The sequence below is a fragment of the Salvelinus namaycush genome, chromosome 23 (genome assembly GCF_016432855.1).
Source record: "Salvelinus namaycush isolate Seneca chromosome 23, SaNama_1.0, whole genome shotgun sequence".
Classification (NCBI taxonomy): domain Eukaryota; kingdom Metazoa; phylum Chordata; class Actinopteri; order Salmoniformes; family Salmonidae; genus Salvelinus; species Salvelinus namaycush.
In genome coordinates, this window is record NC_052329.1 from 23,654,587 (window position 1) to 23,671,188 (window position 16,602).

The window sequence follows — 16,602 nt, forward strand, 5'->3', positions numbered from 1 at the left end:
GGAAGTCCAGGATCCAGTTACAAAGGGAGGTGTTTAGTCCCAGGGTCCTTAGCTTAGTGATGAGCTTTGTGGGCACTGTGGTGCTGAACGCTGAGCTGTAGTCAATGAACAACATTCTCACTTTTAACTGACTTGCCTACTTAAATAAAGGTTAAATCAATCAAAAAACATGTGGTGGTGAACATTACAGAGTGTACTTTAGCTCTAGTGTTTTTTTTTAGGTGTTATTCTCGTGTTAGCCTCTTCTTAGAAACCTATTGCGCATCTCCATTGCTTTTTCTAAATAGTCCTCTGTGGAGTGGCATATATGGCGCAGTTTAAAAAACTGGCTTATTGGAAGTCCTCTTTTTAATGGCTCGGGGTGGAAGCTGTCCCTCTGTAATAGAGTATTTCTGTCCATTTCTTTTCTGTACAGAGTTGTAAACAGGGTTCCATTTGATTTCTTAATCCACATGTATAAGTTTATGTACAAATTTAGTGACACATTCAATAGTGAATTTGAGATTGGGGTCAATGTCATTAAGTATTGCCATAATGTCTGACAGCTCTTCTCCCGTTCCTCCCCATTTGCAAATTTTTTTGTCAATATATCGATACTACTTCAGGATTTTATTGAAAAATAGACTTTAATTTTCATTGTTAATGTTCTTCAAAATGACCCACATAAAAGTTAGCATAGCTTGGAGCGAATGTGGAGCCCATTGATGTTCCATTCGCTTGGAGGTAGTATTCATCATCAAACCTGAAATAGTTACACGTCAAAACATATTCAGCAAGTTTTTAAGTGGGTATTTGTTAGTATCTCGGTTTCTCAAATTGTGAGATAGGGCTGACAGCCCCCATATGGGGAATGCTGTTATATAGACTCTCGACATCTACTGTAATGTGACCTGGTTCTCTCAAACAGAGAATTAGCGAATATGAAAGTTCAATCAGGAGAAAGGACAGGGATTATCCAGTCGCAGTACATTTTAATGACCAAAAACATGACATTTCTACCTTTTAGATTTTGTGGCATAGAGAAAGTCAAGATATCAGAAAGGGGAGGTGACATAAATAATACTCTGAGCAAAAGAGAATGTTTTGGGATTTTATCTAAAAAAACATCTCTAAAACCAACAACAAAAGCATCCCTGCCTTTCAAAACGTTGGTCTCATGCAAAGTGGAAATCAGTTACATTCCAGTGTGTATCAAATCAAATGTATTCATAAATGTTTTGGGATTTTAACCCTCCAGACATTATTCCCTAAAGGTCTTAATGATGAAATGCCCATGCATGTTATGTTGTAAATGTGAACATTAATTATTGCCACCACTTCAGATAACTCTGATGTTTTTTCTTGCACTGTATGAAAACTTACTTGATAGGTCGATGTCCTCATTGTGGTTTTACAAACTTGTTTTTATGCGTTTTATGTACACACTTTATTAGAATACTTATACATTTTTATATTTGGTGCAAATTATAAACACTCACAAAAATTCTGACGAAGGCCTTACATAAACTGGGTGGTTTGAGCTCTGAATGCTGATTGGCTGAAAGTCGTGGTAGACATTTATTTTTACTGCTCTAATAGCGTTCGTAACCAATTTATAATAGCAATAAGGCACTTCCACGGGCTAAGGGCTGTTCTTATGCACGTTGCGTCATGCATAAGAACAGCCCTTAGCCGTGGTTTATTGGCCATATACCACACCCCCTCATGCCATATTGCTTAAATATAGAGCAGTCATAATAGCAAGAGCAGTGTGCAGGTTAATTATTTTTTCTCATGTTATTCAACTGTTACCATGCACCTGCAACAAAGATATCTCAGATTTGCGAGTGTCTTTTGAATTTTGTATTATGAGAACTTTGAAATATAACAAAGCCATGTGATTCATGAGCCACTCTGTTTTGAATTGGTTAATTATTTTGTTACATATTGTATATTTCTACATATGGAGATAATTGACTTACACTGTAAGGTTTACTATAAAATATTACTCATATGTCTACTGTATATTTATGTTTACATAGGTGTGAATTGCCTCAGCATTTTGTTTTAAAATGTTTGCTCCAAAGAACTAAATAAAAATATTCAATTTAAAAAAAGAATCTGTAAAGTGAAACATGATTTTCCTGTTATAAATTTCAACATGCTTTGTAAAATGTTAAATAAAGTCTGAGCTGCTGCTAAAGTGTATTTTTTTATTTTGAGCCTGATGAGTGAGAACATAGAGGGTGGTTAGTTAGAGCAAGGCTTTTCTTCACTATATTCAAAACGGAAATAACCTACCTGACAGGAAACCTTGTGGTGGAGTGAAGTTACATACTTTACTTCAAACTTTTGACATCTTGCAAACCGTTGACAGCTTTGACATCTATGCCTCAGATTGAAAACCACACATAGGCTTACTGTTCTGACACATGTTTCCCCTCCATTCCATCTCTAAAACCAACAACAAAAGCATCCCTGCCTTTCAAAACGTTGGTCTCATGCAAAAGTGGAAATCAGTTACATTCCAGTGTGTACTGTTGTTTTGTACAGAACATCATGGGCTGTGGAAAAATGGTGCAACAACTTGCACCTGTGAACCTCTACATCCTGTGACTTCTTGTTTCTTACATCTGCCACTCATTTCTTTTAAATCACGCTGCTCTACAGTGTGCTGTTAATTCCCCCCATAATGTCTGATAGCTCTTCTCCTGTTCCTCCCCATATGCAAATAATTTTGTCAATATATCTAGACCACTTCAGGCTTTTACTGAAAAATAGACTTTAATTTTCATTGTTAATATTCTTCAAAATGACCCAACCAACACAGAATAAACAGCTTACTATGGTCAGAGCGTGACACTCTCGAAATCTACTGTAATGTGACCTGGTTTTCTCAAACAGAGAATTAGTGAACATGAAAGTTCAATCAGGAGAAAGGACAGGGATTATCCAGTCGCAGTACATTTTAATGACCAAAAACATGACATTTCTACCTTTAGATTTTGTGGCATAGAGAAAGTCAAGATATCAGACAGGGGAGGTGACATAAATAATACTCTGAGCAAAAGAGAATGTTTTGGGATTTCATCTAAAAAAACATCTCTAAAACCAACAACAAAAGCATCCCTGCCTTTCAAAATGTTGGTCTCATGCAAAAGTGGAAATCAGTTACATTCCAATGTGTATCAAATCAAATCAAATGTATTCATAAAGCCCTTCTTACATCAGCTGATATCTCAAAGTGCTGTACAGAAACCCAGCCTAAAACAGCAAGCAATGCAGGTGTAGAAGCACGGTGGCTAGGAAAAACTCCCTAGAAAGGCCAGAACCTAGGAAGAAACCTAGAGAGGAACCAGGCTATGAGGGCTGGCCAGTCCTCTTCTGGCTATGCTGGGTGGAGATTATAACAGAACATGGCCAAGATGTTCAAATGTTCATAGATGACCAGCAGGGTCAAATAATAATAATCACAGTGGTTGTCGAGGGTGCAACAGGTGGGCACCTCAGGAGTAAATGTCAGTTGGCTTTTCATAGCCGATCATTCAGAGTATCTCTACCGCTCCTGCTGTCTCTAGAGAGTTGAAAACAGCAGGTCTGGGACAGGTAGCACGTCCGGTGAACAGGTCAAGGGTTCCATAGCCGCAGGCAGAAGAGTTGGAACTGGAGCAGCACGGTCAGGTGGACTGGGGACAGCAAGGAGTCATCAGGCTAGGTAGTCCTGAGGCATGGTCCTAGGGCTCAGGTCCTCAAAGAGAGAGAGAGAAAGAAAGAAAGAAAGAAAGAAAGAGAGAGAGAAAGAGAGAGAGAATTAGAGAGAGCATACTTAAATTCACACAGGACACTGGATAAGACAGGAGAAGTACTCCAGATATAACAGACTGACCCTAGCCCACCGACACATAAACTACTGCAGCATATATACTGGAGGCTGAGACAGGAGGGGTCGGAGGACACTGTGGCCCCATTCGACGATACCCCCGGACAGGGCCCAACAGGCAGGATATAACCCCACCCACTTTGCCAAAGCACAGCCCCCACACCACTAGAGGGATATCTTCAACCTCCAACTTACCATCCTGAGACAAGGCTGAGTATAGCCCACAAAGATCTCCGCCACAACACAACCCAAGGGGGGGCGCCAACCCAGACAGGAAGATCACGTTAGTGACTCAACCCACTCAAGTGACGCACCCCTCCTAGGGACGGCATGGAAGAGCACCAGTAAGCCAGTGACTCAGCCCCTGTAATAGGGTTAGAGGCAGAGAATCCCAGTGGAGAGAGGGGAACCGGCCAGGCAGACAGCAAGGGCGGTTCTTTGCTCCAGTGCCTTTCCGTTCACCTTCACACTCCTGGGCCAGACTACACTCAATCATAGGACCTACTGAAGAGTTGAGTCTTCAATAAAGACTTAAAGGTTGAGACCGAGTCTGCGTCTCTCACATCGGTAGGCAGACCATTCCATAAAAATGGAGCTCTATAGGAGAAAGTCCTGCCTCTAGCTGTTTGCTTAGAAATTCTAGGGACAGTTAGGAGGCCTGCGTCTTGTGACCGTAGCGTACGTGTAGGTATGTACGGCAGGACCAAATCGGAAAGATTGGTAGGAGCAAGCCCATGTAATGCTTTGTAGGTTAGCAGTAAAACCTTGAAATCAGCCCTTGCCTTAATAGGAAGCCAGTGTAGAAAGGCTAGCACTGGAGTAATATGATCACATTTTTGGATTCTAGTCAAGATTCTAGCAGCCGTGTTTAGCACTAACTGAAGTTTATTTAGTGCTTTATCCGGATAGCCGGAAAGTAGAGCATTGCAGTAGTCTAACCTAGAAGTGACAAAAGCATTGATTAATTTTTCTGCATCATTTTTGGACAGAAAGTGTACTGTGTACAGAACATCACAGGCTGTGGAAAAATGTTGCGACAACTTGCACCTGTGAACCTCTACATCCTGTGACTTCTTGTTTCTTACATCTGCCACTCATTTCTTTTAAATCATGCTGCTCTACAGTGTGCTGTTAATTCCCTCCCCCCATCACAAGCTGTCTCTTCAGAAGATTTAAAAGCCATGCCCCTTGAAACTCATTGGCTGAATAGATATATGACCTAAGGAAATGATGTCATCATTACATTGTTTTTAGTATGAAAGCTGATGGGTAGAGACAAGATTTTAATTTGATTCCAGATTTAAATAATCTCGGAGACCAGGGTAAGAAACTAAACTATAATCTCATTTCACTATATATTTTTTTGTGAGTTTTAATGTATATTTTCAATATAATGAGTGTTACACTAGCACACTGAAAATACTATGAAATCAACATCAGAACGTTTCCCAATGTAGTTCATTTTTCTCTGATCATTTTGGCACCCATGAACAAGTACTGGACTGTGATGGCTTCTGTGGGTTCAAGGGTTGCAGTGGCTGTATAACCGACTGTTGTCTTCAAATTTACAGTATCACGGCCGGGGAATGGCTTCCAATAGCTGTAAAAGCAAAATTATTTCAAATGTTCTTTCCTGTCTTAACTACAAGACTGGAAAATTCATCATTGCAGAAAGCAAGAGAGTCGGCACTTTGTACAGAGTTATACAATTATCCATCATTGGATACCTTGTTGGGTAAGGAACTCAACAAATTAATTTCCACATTTTCAAGATGTATGCCCTTATAATGATCTAAGGGCATATTAAATGTTATTAATAAAATACAATCTAGTCCATATATTTGTTAGTTCACATAAACGTAACGTGTAAAATATATTACAATCAATATTTTTAACCCCTAGTAACCTCCACATTTTCTAAGCTCAAGCAGATGTTTTTGATCCTCATTGAGATAGCTATATTGTCCTCCTGGTCTACACAGGTATGTATTCCTGAGCAAGAAGTCCTACCAGGCCAAGGAGGAATCTATCCAGAGTGCTGTGATTACCAAACTGAAGGGAGTGGCGGTCACCAACACCGCAGAGTCCGGACAGATGGTGTGGGAGCCTGTGGACTATGTCATTCCACCCCAGGTCAGACTAACTACAATCCCATTTAAGTCTTTTGATGTTAATGTTTGGTCTTATTTCTATCTCATCCACTGTGCTTGACTGCTAGAATAAATATAATTATAAACTGGGTGGTTTGAGCCCTGAATGCAGCTTGGCTGAAAGCCTTGGTACTGTATATCAGACCGTATACCACGGGTATGACAAAATATTTATTTTTACTGTTCTAAATACATTGGTAACCAGTTTATAATAGCAATAAGGCACCTCGGGGGGGTTTTAGTTTATGGCCATTATAATAGCAATAACGCACTTCGGGGGTTTGTGGTATGTAGCCAACATACCACTGCTAATGGCTGCATTCAGGCACTCTGCGTTGCAGTGTGCTTAAGAACAGCCCTTAGTCATGGTATATTGGCCATATATCTCACCTCCTTGGGCCTTATTGCTAAAATATAATAAAAGCTGAGGCTGCGTTTCCAATGGTAACCGCCCCGTTCCACCCCCGTCACTCTCATCGTCAGAGAAAAAACTCTGTATCACATCTGTTGAATGTGTTTGTCTTTATGCACACATTTTTGTGGTCACCCTCCATTTTTCTCACTGTTAATCATGAATGGTGAAACGTCTATACAGCATCTGCATGCCAATATTTTATCTCAATTAATTTCATGAGAATATGCATTTAGATCTTCTTGAAACGAAGTTATGAAGCTTAAGATTTTTAGCTATCATGCAGATCCTTCCACCCAGCATTATATTTTTGATAAGCGTCAGTCTGGTATAATTTTGCCAAAATATATTCATTGATGAATATACTGTATAAGTTTCAAGTAGATTGATGAACAAAGATACTGTAAGTCAAAACATTGCATTCAAGGAAAAAAAGTTGGTAAAGCTGCAATGGGTAAAATTGATAAAAAATACTCAGACAGGAACACAGACAGACAGACATATAAACTCACAGACAGGCATGTTTCCCTCTCTCTCTATTCTCTAATCTCCATCTCTCTCTTCTCTCTCTCTCTCCCACCTTCCTTCTGTATCCCGCTCTTTGCCTGCCTCTGTCTCTCTCTACCTCCTCTTTATCCCCCTCCTTCTCTTCTCTTCTCTCTCCTTCACCCTTCTTTCACCCCCTCCACCCTCTCCCCCTCTCCCTTCTTCTCTCTCCCTCTTTCTCTCTCCTCCTCCCTCCCTCCTCCCTCCCTCCTTCACCATCTCCCTCTCTCTCCCCTCTCCTGCAGTCACCTACTTCTCTCTCTCTGCCTCCTCCCGTATCCATTCTCTCTCTGTCCTTATTTCCCTCACTCCCCCTCTTCTCATTTATCTCCCTCTCCCTCCTCACTCTCCTCTTTCCCACCTCTCCAGATAGGATATTGATGCATACATAAATACACTGCATTCAAAGCAATAAAGTTGGTGATAAAGCTGCAATGGGGGTAAAAGACTCAGACAGACATACAGACTTATCCACTCACAGAGTTTGAGTTTTCCCCCAATTATCCAATTATGTGGATCCCCAATTATTTGTTTTGCCTTGAATGCAATGTATTCACTTATACCCAGATGCATATCTATGCTTCAATATCCTGTCTGTGGAGGTGGGAGAGAGTAGAGAGAGGTGTAGGTGTATGTGCGTTAAGTAGATTGACACACAGATAAGTCAATACATTGCATTCAAGGCAAAAAAGTTGGTGATAAAGCTGCAATGGGTATATTGATGAAAGACTCGGACAGACAGACAGGCAGGCAGGCAGAGTATTTCACCAATATAACCATTGCAGCTTTATCACTAACTTTTCTTGCCTTGAATGCAATGCATTGATTAATGCATCAATACATTGATGCATATCTTTTCGCTTTGAATATAATGTATTGACTTATGTGTCGTGTCTCGTGATCTATATTCTTCTGCAAATGCGTGCCACACTGACACTTATCAGTTGATACCAGGCTTGTTTAACACTCTTTAATTTTTTCCTATAGGGTGAAGCAGTTTTTTTCATTGTTACCAATTTTATAGAGACACCTAACCAGAAGTTGGGCAACTGTGCTGAGGTAAGGGAATTCCCTTTCATTGCTTTGTGTTGTCACCTTTAATCACCCTTTAAAAGTCCAATATATACTGTATTTGGTCTGTATTTGTTAAACCATACCATTTGGTTTGGTATTGTTTCACAGAGCCCTGATGTGCCGGATGGCCACTGTAAGGGAGATAAAGACTGTGCAAAGGGAGAGTCAGTGAAAGCTGGCCATGGTAGCAATTTTTGAAGACTCAAATTGAATTGAAACAAATTGAAACAAGAAATTATATATACTATCTCCTTTACTCTTCACAAACATAAAATATAATTTTCTGTAGGATTTAGGACAGGCCGCTGCTTGAGAGACAACGGGAAATCCAGTGGTACGTGTGAGATATATAGCTGGTGCCCCATTGAGAGTTACCACCAATCACAGTAAGTGTGTCATGATATGACAAAATCTAATGAAAATATTTTGCATTCTACCAGGAAATGGCTTGCTCTCAGTCTTTTTCATGTGTGTATTTTGTGTAATTTCCCTTAAGTTTTGTTTTGGAGTGTCACCGAGGGCTTCATAGGAGCATTGCCGATAATCACTGGAGTGTAACAAAGGGGAAAAAACGGAGCAACTCGAGTCTGATTGTCACCCCCCCTCGAGAGAATGCAAATATTCCCATTGGTTCACCGCAGATTGAAGCCTGTGGTTAAGGCCTTGCAGAAGCAGCAAAATCCAAAACTATTAACGGAGACAAAACTAACAATATCATACCTGTGTTGAAGTCCCAAGACCAAATAGAAGATAACAAAGCAAAAGCAATAGTATTCAGAAAACACCTACACAATGTCCACTCTTGCCGCAATGACCCTCACTTTGACCAAGAATGGAAAACATTGTTGATAGAGAAGTACAGAAAACAATATTTACCTCACACCTGACACTTACCTCTCTCCCGACACCAGTAGACCAGTAGGCTCGATCCTAGGCCCCATGCTTTTCTCAATTTACATCAACAACATAGCTCAGGCAGTAGGAAGCTCTCTCATTAATTTATATGCAGATGATAAAGTCTTATACTCAGCTGGCCCCTTAAACGCTCTACAACAAAGCTTTCTTAGTGTCCACCAAGCTTTCTCTGCCCTTAACATTATTCTTAACACCTCCAGAACAAAGGTCATGTGGTTTGGTAAGAAGAATGCCCCTCTCCCACTGGTGTGATTACTACCTGAGGGTTTAGAGCTTGAGGTAGTCACCACTGTCCTTCTCTTAGCACATATCAAATCTGCAGGCTAAAGTTAAATCTAGACTTGGTTTCTTCTATCGTAATCGTTCCTCTTTCACCCCAGCTGCCAAACTAACCCTGATTCAGATGACCATCCTACCCATGCTAGATGACGGAGACATAATTTATAGATTGGCAGGTAAGGGTGCTCTCGAGCGACTAGATGTTCTTTACCATTCGGCCATCAGATTTGCCACCAATGCTCCTTATAGGACACATCACTGCACTCTATACTCCTTTGTAAACTGGTCATCTCTGGATACCCGTTGAAGCCCCACTGGTTGATGCTTATTTATAAAACCCTCTTAGGCCTCTTTCCCCCCTATCTGAGATACAGTACATACTGCAGCCCTCATCCTCCACATACAACACCCGTTCTGCCAGTCACATTCTGTTAAATGTCCCCAAAACACACACATCCCTGGGTCGCTCCTCTTTTCAGTTCGCTGCAGCTAGCGACTGGGATGAGCTGTAAAAACACTCAAACTGGATAGTTTTATCTCCATCTCGTCATTCAAAGACTCAATCATGGACACTCTTACTGACAGTTGTGGCTGCTTTGTATGATGTATTGTTATCTCTACATCCTTGCCTTTGTGCTGTTGTCTGTGCCCAATAATGTTTGTACCATGTTTTGTGCTGCTACCATATTGTGCTGCTGCCATGTTGTGTTGCTACAATGTTGTTGTCATGTGGTGTTGTTACCATGCTGTGTGTGATGTGTTTCTGCCATGATATGTTGTTGTCTTAGGTCTCTCTTTATGTAGTGTTGTGGTGTCTCTCGTCATGATGTGTATTTTGTCCTATATTTTTATTATTAATCCCAGCCCCCGTCCCCGCAGGAGGCCTTTTGCCTTTTGGTAGGCCGTCATTGTAAATAAGAATGTGTTCTTAACTGACTTGCCTAGTTAAATAAAGTTTAAATAAATAGAAAAATCCACCCCGATCCGTCACTATCGAAGAAACTAAGATCCATCTGAATTTAAAAAATAATCGAAACATCTGGGGTAGAAAACATTGACAGCACCATCAATAAACAAGCACCCAATGAATACCTACACCACCTTTCCAACCTCTTGCAACCTCTTGCACCTCATGTCTCACCCACGGCCACTTCCTCCTGCCTTGGAAATCTGCAGTTGTTATAATGATTCACAAACCTGATAAAGACCCATACAACATCACAAGCTACAGACCAGTCAGCCTCCTCAGCCATGTTAGAAAGCTGTTTGAGAGAGTACTCATCCAAAGACTGAGCAGCCACACTGAGGAAATGGGCCTTCTTGGAGTCCATCAGGCTGGCGTCAAAAAAACAAGATCAACTACAGATAAGACTTTCAGAAGAAATTCTCCAAAATTTAAAGAAAACATTTTTTACCCTGGCCGTCTTCTTAGATATAGAAAAGGCATTCGACAAGATGTGGCATAATGAGTTGTGCTATCGACTTGCAGACTCCAATCTTAAACTACCACCTTCCATCAAAAACATCAACACCAGCTTCCTCCACAACCGCACAAATAAAGTAAAGGCTTCCACAGCAATATCCCCACCATTTACCCCTGAAGCAGGTGTCCCAAAGGGAGCAGTCCTATGGCATTCCTGCTATATATATTAGACATCTATTAACCTCCATCCACCATAGGTCAAGTTTCACAGTTTGCTGACAACCTCTGCTACTGGTCCAGCTCCAAATGTCCTCAACTTGCTGCCAAAAAACTTGAGCAGTCTATTCAAGAGTTAGAGACATGGTCTAACATGTGGTGCGTAAAGTTGAAACCCACAAAAGACTTAATGTGTCCTCTTTACAAGAAGCACCATCCAAAAAACAAAGAAACCCATTGAACTCAAGCTTTATGGCAAATTAATACATTTAGAAAAAGTGGCTAAATTCCTTGGCGTCACCTTTCAGAAGAACATGCACTGGACAACACATATCGCGAACATAAAGAGAGAGGGACGAAAAAGACTCAACCACTTAAAAACCATGTGCGGAAGAAAATATAGAAAATCACCTCAGACAGTGTTTAAAGTCTATATCAGCTACATCCGATCTTTCTTTAAATACGCCCTACCAGCCTGGATAACAGCCTCACCACAGCAGATGAATTGGCTACTGACAATCCAAAACATAGCAATAACAATGGCCTACAGACTACCAAAGTAAATCAGTAATCATTACACCCACAACATATCTGGATTCAGTCAATCATTGGTCAGAAGTTCATCAACAGATCCATCCATAGCCCATTATTGAAGGAAGCTGTGGAAGAGGCCAAATGGACCACAGACACCCCCATGTCCAAAATGCTCCAAGGTTGAAACTGACCCAACATATTCCACTATCCCCGACATAGCCGTGCACAACTGACTCCAATCACACATTACAATATGTTATTTTATACATACATTTTATTTTTAAATATACAATTACAGTTTATTTATTTTCTTTTTCTTGTTCTATCCAATTTAGAGATATCTAACCCTTCCCCCTACCACCTAGCCTTACTCTAATCCGGTTCGTATCCTCTTCCACCCCTCACCCAACCGCCACCCCTTACCTTAACAAGGGTCCGTATCCTACACACACACAGGCACATACACGCACGCACACACGCACATACATACATACATACATACATACACACATACACACATACACACACACACACACACACACACACACACACACACACACACACACACACACACACACACACACACACACACACACACACACACATGAGCATGTGTACACAGTAGTAATCTTCCTTCCCTTTCATGTCTTCAGGGATGGACATAAACGCATGTCTATTTTAAGAGAAGCTGAGAACTTCACCATCTTCATAAAGAATTTCATCCGATTTCCCAAATTCAGTTTCTCAAAGTAAGTTATCTATGTTAAAAACACATACAAAATAGACAGACCGATGGATTTCTGCCAGAGTTTTCTTCAAATGTTTAAATGTATAAACTAGAGCTGGAGTCTTTTACTCGGTTAATATGAAGTATTTCAGAGTGTTTACTTTCTGCAATTTGATATGAAAACATTTATCTTTAAAATGTTTCACCCAATTAACAGGGCCAATGTTCAGGACACAGCTGACAAATACCATCTGAAGAAATGTCACTATGATGAGCTCCTTGAACCCTACTGCCCCATATTTCGCCTGGGAGACATTGTTTACCAGACTGGACACAGCTTTCAGGACATGGTTTTGAGGGTCAGTTTTCACAATTGAAAAGTGTATTTGTTGTTGTTATTGATGATGACGTTGATAAGGATGAGGATGTTTTTTTCAATTACTTTAAGCAGTTAAATGTAGACTCTGTAAGATGTGCATACCATCAAAGAGTAAGCCACCAACAAAATACATAAATCATGTAAATAGAGCATTTCGCTATCAATACTCTCTCTCTCTCTCCAGGGTGGTTCAATTGGAATTCTGATTAAGTGGAAGTGTGACCTTGACAGAGATCACTCAGAATGCAAGCCCCGGTACAACTTTACTCGCATTGACATTAATGGGTCCAGAGAGTCCACAGGATTCAACTTCAGGTGACACACATTTGCGCGCACACACACACACACACACACACACACACACACACACACACACACACACACACGCACACGCACACGCACACGCACACGCACACGCACACGCACACGCACACTCACACACACATGAACACACACACAAGAAGTTGACAAATAATACTTAATTTGAAGTCCTACTTCAATCTTCCACATTTTTGGTACTCTCATAACAGACATGCTCGGTATTACAAAAATGAGTCTGGAGAAGTCTACCGAACACAATTCAAAGTGTATGGCATACGCATCAACATCATGGTGCATGGAAAGGTATGAGAAATATGTCTTATTATATGGCTTTTCAGGATGAATGCATCTATTTTGTTTCCTGATGTTTTGATTCCCATATTGTTACTTTCTTCTATTTTCTACTACAGGCTGGAAAGTTCTGTATCATTCCCACCGTTATCAATATAGGCTCAGGACTAGCTTGTATTGGTGGTGTAAGTATTATTCAACAGACCTGCACATACCTGTACAGTCAAAACAATACTTTCAGATTAACTTGTTTTAAAAAAAAGATGACATTCGTATTGAGACAATACTTATCAATTTCACAGAAGAGGCTGGTGGTCTGTAATGTCTGGAATGGTAGAAATGGAATGGTAGACGTTCCATTTATTCCATTACAGTCATTCCAATTGTCACGCCCTGACCTTAGAGAGACTTTTTATTTCTCTATTTGGTTAGGTCAGGGTGTGATTTGGGTGGGCATTCTAGTTTGTCTATTTCTTTGTTGGCCGGGTATGGTTCCCAATCAGAGGCAGCTGTCTATTGTTGTCTCTGATTGGGGATCATACTTAGGCAGCTCTTTTTCCCACCTTCAGTTGTGGGATCTTGTTTGTGTGTTGTTGCTTTCTGCACTGCATATAGCTTTACATTCGTTTTCTTATTTTGTTGTTTTTCGGTGTCATTTTGAATAAAGAAAAAATGTACGCCTACCACGCTGCACCTTGGTCTCATTCTAACGACGGACGTAACAGAAGATCCCACCACCAAAGGACCAAGCAGCGTGGCCAGGAGGAGCAGACATCCTGGACGTGGGAGGATATATTAGACGGTAAAGGATCCTGGACGTGGGAGGAGATCCAGGCCGGAAAGGATCGCCTTCCATGGGAGCAGGTGGAGGCATGGAGAGAGGAACGGCGACGAAACCAGGAATCAAGGATATGACGCAAGCACGAGAGGCAGCCCCAAATTTTGGGGGGGGGCTGCACACGGGGTGGTTGGCGGAGCCAGGTTTCAGACCAGAGCCAACTCCCCGCACTCGCTTTAAGGAGCGTGTGACCGTTCAGGCACCATGTTTTGCGGAGATACGCAATGTGTCTCCAGTGCGCATGCACAGCCCGGTGCGTTCTGTGCCAGCTCCTTGCACTTACCGTGCAAAATTGAGCAAACAGCCAGGACGGGTTGTGCCAGCTCAGCGCTCCTGTTCTCCAGTACGCCTCCTCGGTCCAGGATATCCTGCGCCGGCTCTACGCACTGTGTCGCCAGTGCGCCTTCACAGCCCAGTGCGTCCTGTGCCAGTGCCCCGCACTTCCCGGGCTAAAGTGAGCATCCAGCCAGGACGGGTTGTGCCAACTCTACGCAGGGTATCTCCAGTGCGCCTGCACAGCCCAGTGCGTCCTGTGTCAGCGCCCCGCACTTGCCGGGCTAAAGTGAGCATCCAGCCAGGACGAGTTGTGCCAGTTCTACGCTCCAGTCCTCCAGTGCACCTCCACGGTCCAGTATATCCTGTGCCAGCTCCATGCACCCGGCCTCCAGTGCGTGTCTCCAGCCTAGTACGTCCTGTGCCTGCTCCACGCACAAAGCCAGTGATGATCCATGGCCCAAAGCCTTCAGTGATGATCCATGGCCCGAAGCCTCCAGTGATGATCCATGGCACAAAGCCTGCAGTGATGATCCATGGCCCGACGCCTCCAGTGATGATCCATGGCCCGAAGCCTGCAGTGATGATCCATGGCCCGAAGCCTCCAGTGATGATCCATGGCCCGAAGCCTCCAGTGATGATCCATGGCCCAAAGCCTCCAGTGATGATCCATGGCCCGAAGCCTCCAGTGATGATCCATGGCACGAAGCCTGCAGTGACGGTCCACGGTCCGGAACCTCCTGAGACAGTCCACAGTCCAGAGCCTCCAGCGACGATCTGCAGTCCAGAGCCTCCAGCGGCGGTCTGCAGTCCAGAGCCTCCAGCGGCGGTCTGCAGTCCAGAGCCTCCAGCGGCGGTCTGCAGTCCAGAGCCTCCAGCGGGGGTTCCCAGTCCAGAGCCTCCGGCGATGATCCACGGTCCGGTTCCTCCGGCAACGATTCACGGTCCGGAGTCTTCGGCGACGATCCACGTCCGGTTCCACGGAAGCGGAGAGATCAGCGTGCGGAGCGGGGGCTACGTCCCGAACCGGAGCCGCCACCGAGGATAGATGCCCACCTGGACCCCCCCCTATAGAGTCAGGTTTTGCGGCCGGTGTCCGCACCTTTGGGGGGGGGGGGGGGGGGGGGGGGGGGTGTACTGTCATGCCCCGACCTTAGAGAGCCTTTTTATTTCTCTATTTGGTTAAGTCAGGGTGTGATTTGGGTGGGCATTCTAGTTTGTCTATTTCTTTGTTGGCCGGGTATGGTTCCCAATCAGAGGCAGCTGTCTATCGTTGTCTCTGATTGGGGATCATACTTAGGCAGCCCTTTTTCCCACCTTGAGTTGTGGGATCTGTTTGTGTGTAGTTGCTTTCTGCACTGCATATAGCTTTACGTTCGTTTTCTTATTTTGTTGTTTTTCGGTGTCATTTTGAATAAAGAAAAAATGTACGCCTACCACGCTGCACCTTGGTCTCATTCTAAAGACGGACGTAACACCAATGACCCCGTCCTCCTCTAGCTCCTCCCACCAGCCTCCTCTGTAATACAGGTATATAGTATATTCTCTATATTTTATTGTTTTATATTATATATGTTCATGGGCCTCGTTTTGTTGCAGGGGACCTGGCTCTGTGACTGGATTCTTCTATACCTGATGAAAAAGAGGGAGTTCTATAAGGACTGGAAGTTTGAAAACGTCAAGAAGTATGGCATTTACAATAAATATTTGCCTGAGTTACAATTTTTTTTCCTGGTAACAGAGATTAAGAGACTCTTGTTATAAAATGTAATGTTCATTCACACTCCCCCTTCTACAGGAAAGACAGAAACCTTTCTGACATCACAGAACAATATAACGGTTCTAAAGAGGATACAAAACAAACCCCAGAAGAACAACTGGTCACTGACGTATCAACTGTGCTTTAACACTATGGCAGCAGCTCACTGACCTATCACCAGAGGTTTAATCATGACAGCAGCTCACTTAGCCGTACCTAAAGAAGCTGGTTGAGAGAATGCCAAGATTGTGCAAAGCTGTCATCAATGCAAAGGGTGGCTACTTTGAAGAACCTCAAATATAAAATACATTTTGATTTGTTTAACACTTTTTTGGTTACTACATGATTGCATATGTGTTATTTCATAGTTCTGATGTCTTCACTATTATTTTACAATGTAGAAAATAGTCAAAATAAAGAAAAACCTTTGAATGAGTAGGTGTGTCCACATTTTTGACTGGTACTGTACATACAAAGGTTCAGTATATAACACCATAAAGTATCATATGCTAATGAACTTGACAGTTTTGCCATGCATGCTTACTCTATCTATCTAGAATCAAGACTAGACAAGAAATGAGTGAATGAGCAAACTGGTATTTTTTA

General features: G+C 42.4%; 1 protein-coding gene across 1 annotated transcript; it reads left to right on the plus strand.

The window, feature by feature from the left end:
* Positions 1 to 5,120: 5,120 nt before the first annotated feature.
* Positions 5,121 to 16,286, plus strand: LOC120018760 (P2X purinoceptor 5-like). Its single transcript, XM_038961965.1, has 13 exons — positions 5,121 to 5,181; positions 5,431 to 5,594; positions 5,842 to 5,992; positions 7,955 to 8,026; positions 8,150 to 8,225; positions 8,331 to 8,427; positions 12,062 to 12,157; positions 12,353 to 12,494; positions 12,699 to 12,829; positions 13,045 to 13,138; positions 13,246 to 13,311; positions 15,837 to 15,922; positions 16,036 to 16,286. Exons 2-13 carry the CDS (start codon positions 5,446 to 5,448, stop codon positions 16,142 to 16,144), a joined length of 1,269 nt encoding a protein of 422 aa, XP_038817893.1. The 5' UTR covers positions 5,121 to 5,181; positions 5,431 to 5,445; the 3' UTR covers positions 16,145 to 16,286.
* The last annotated feature ends 316 nt before the right edge of the window (positions 16,287 to 16,602 follow it).

Excerpts from the sequence above, each read along its gene's own strand:
- LOC120018760 (XM_038961965.1), top strand. The coding sequence starts at position 5,446 with ATGGCTTCCAATAGCTGTAAAAGCAAAATTATTTCAAATGTTCTTTCC. Across the intron at positions 5,595-5,841 it reads ATCATTGGATACCTTGTTGG|GTATGTATTCCTGAGCAAGA; the intron begins GTAAGGAACTCA and ends TGGTCTACACAG. Across the intron at positions 5,993-7,954 it reads ACTATGTCATTCCACCCCAG|GGTGAAGCAGTTTTTTTCAT; the intron begins GTCAGACTAACT and ends TTTTTCCTATAG.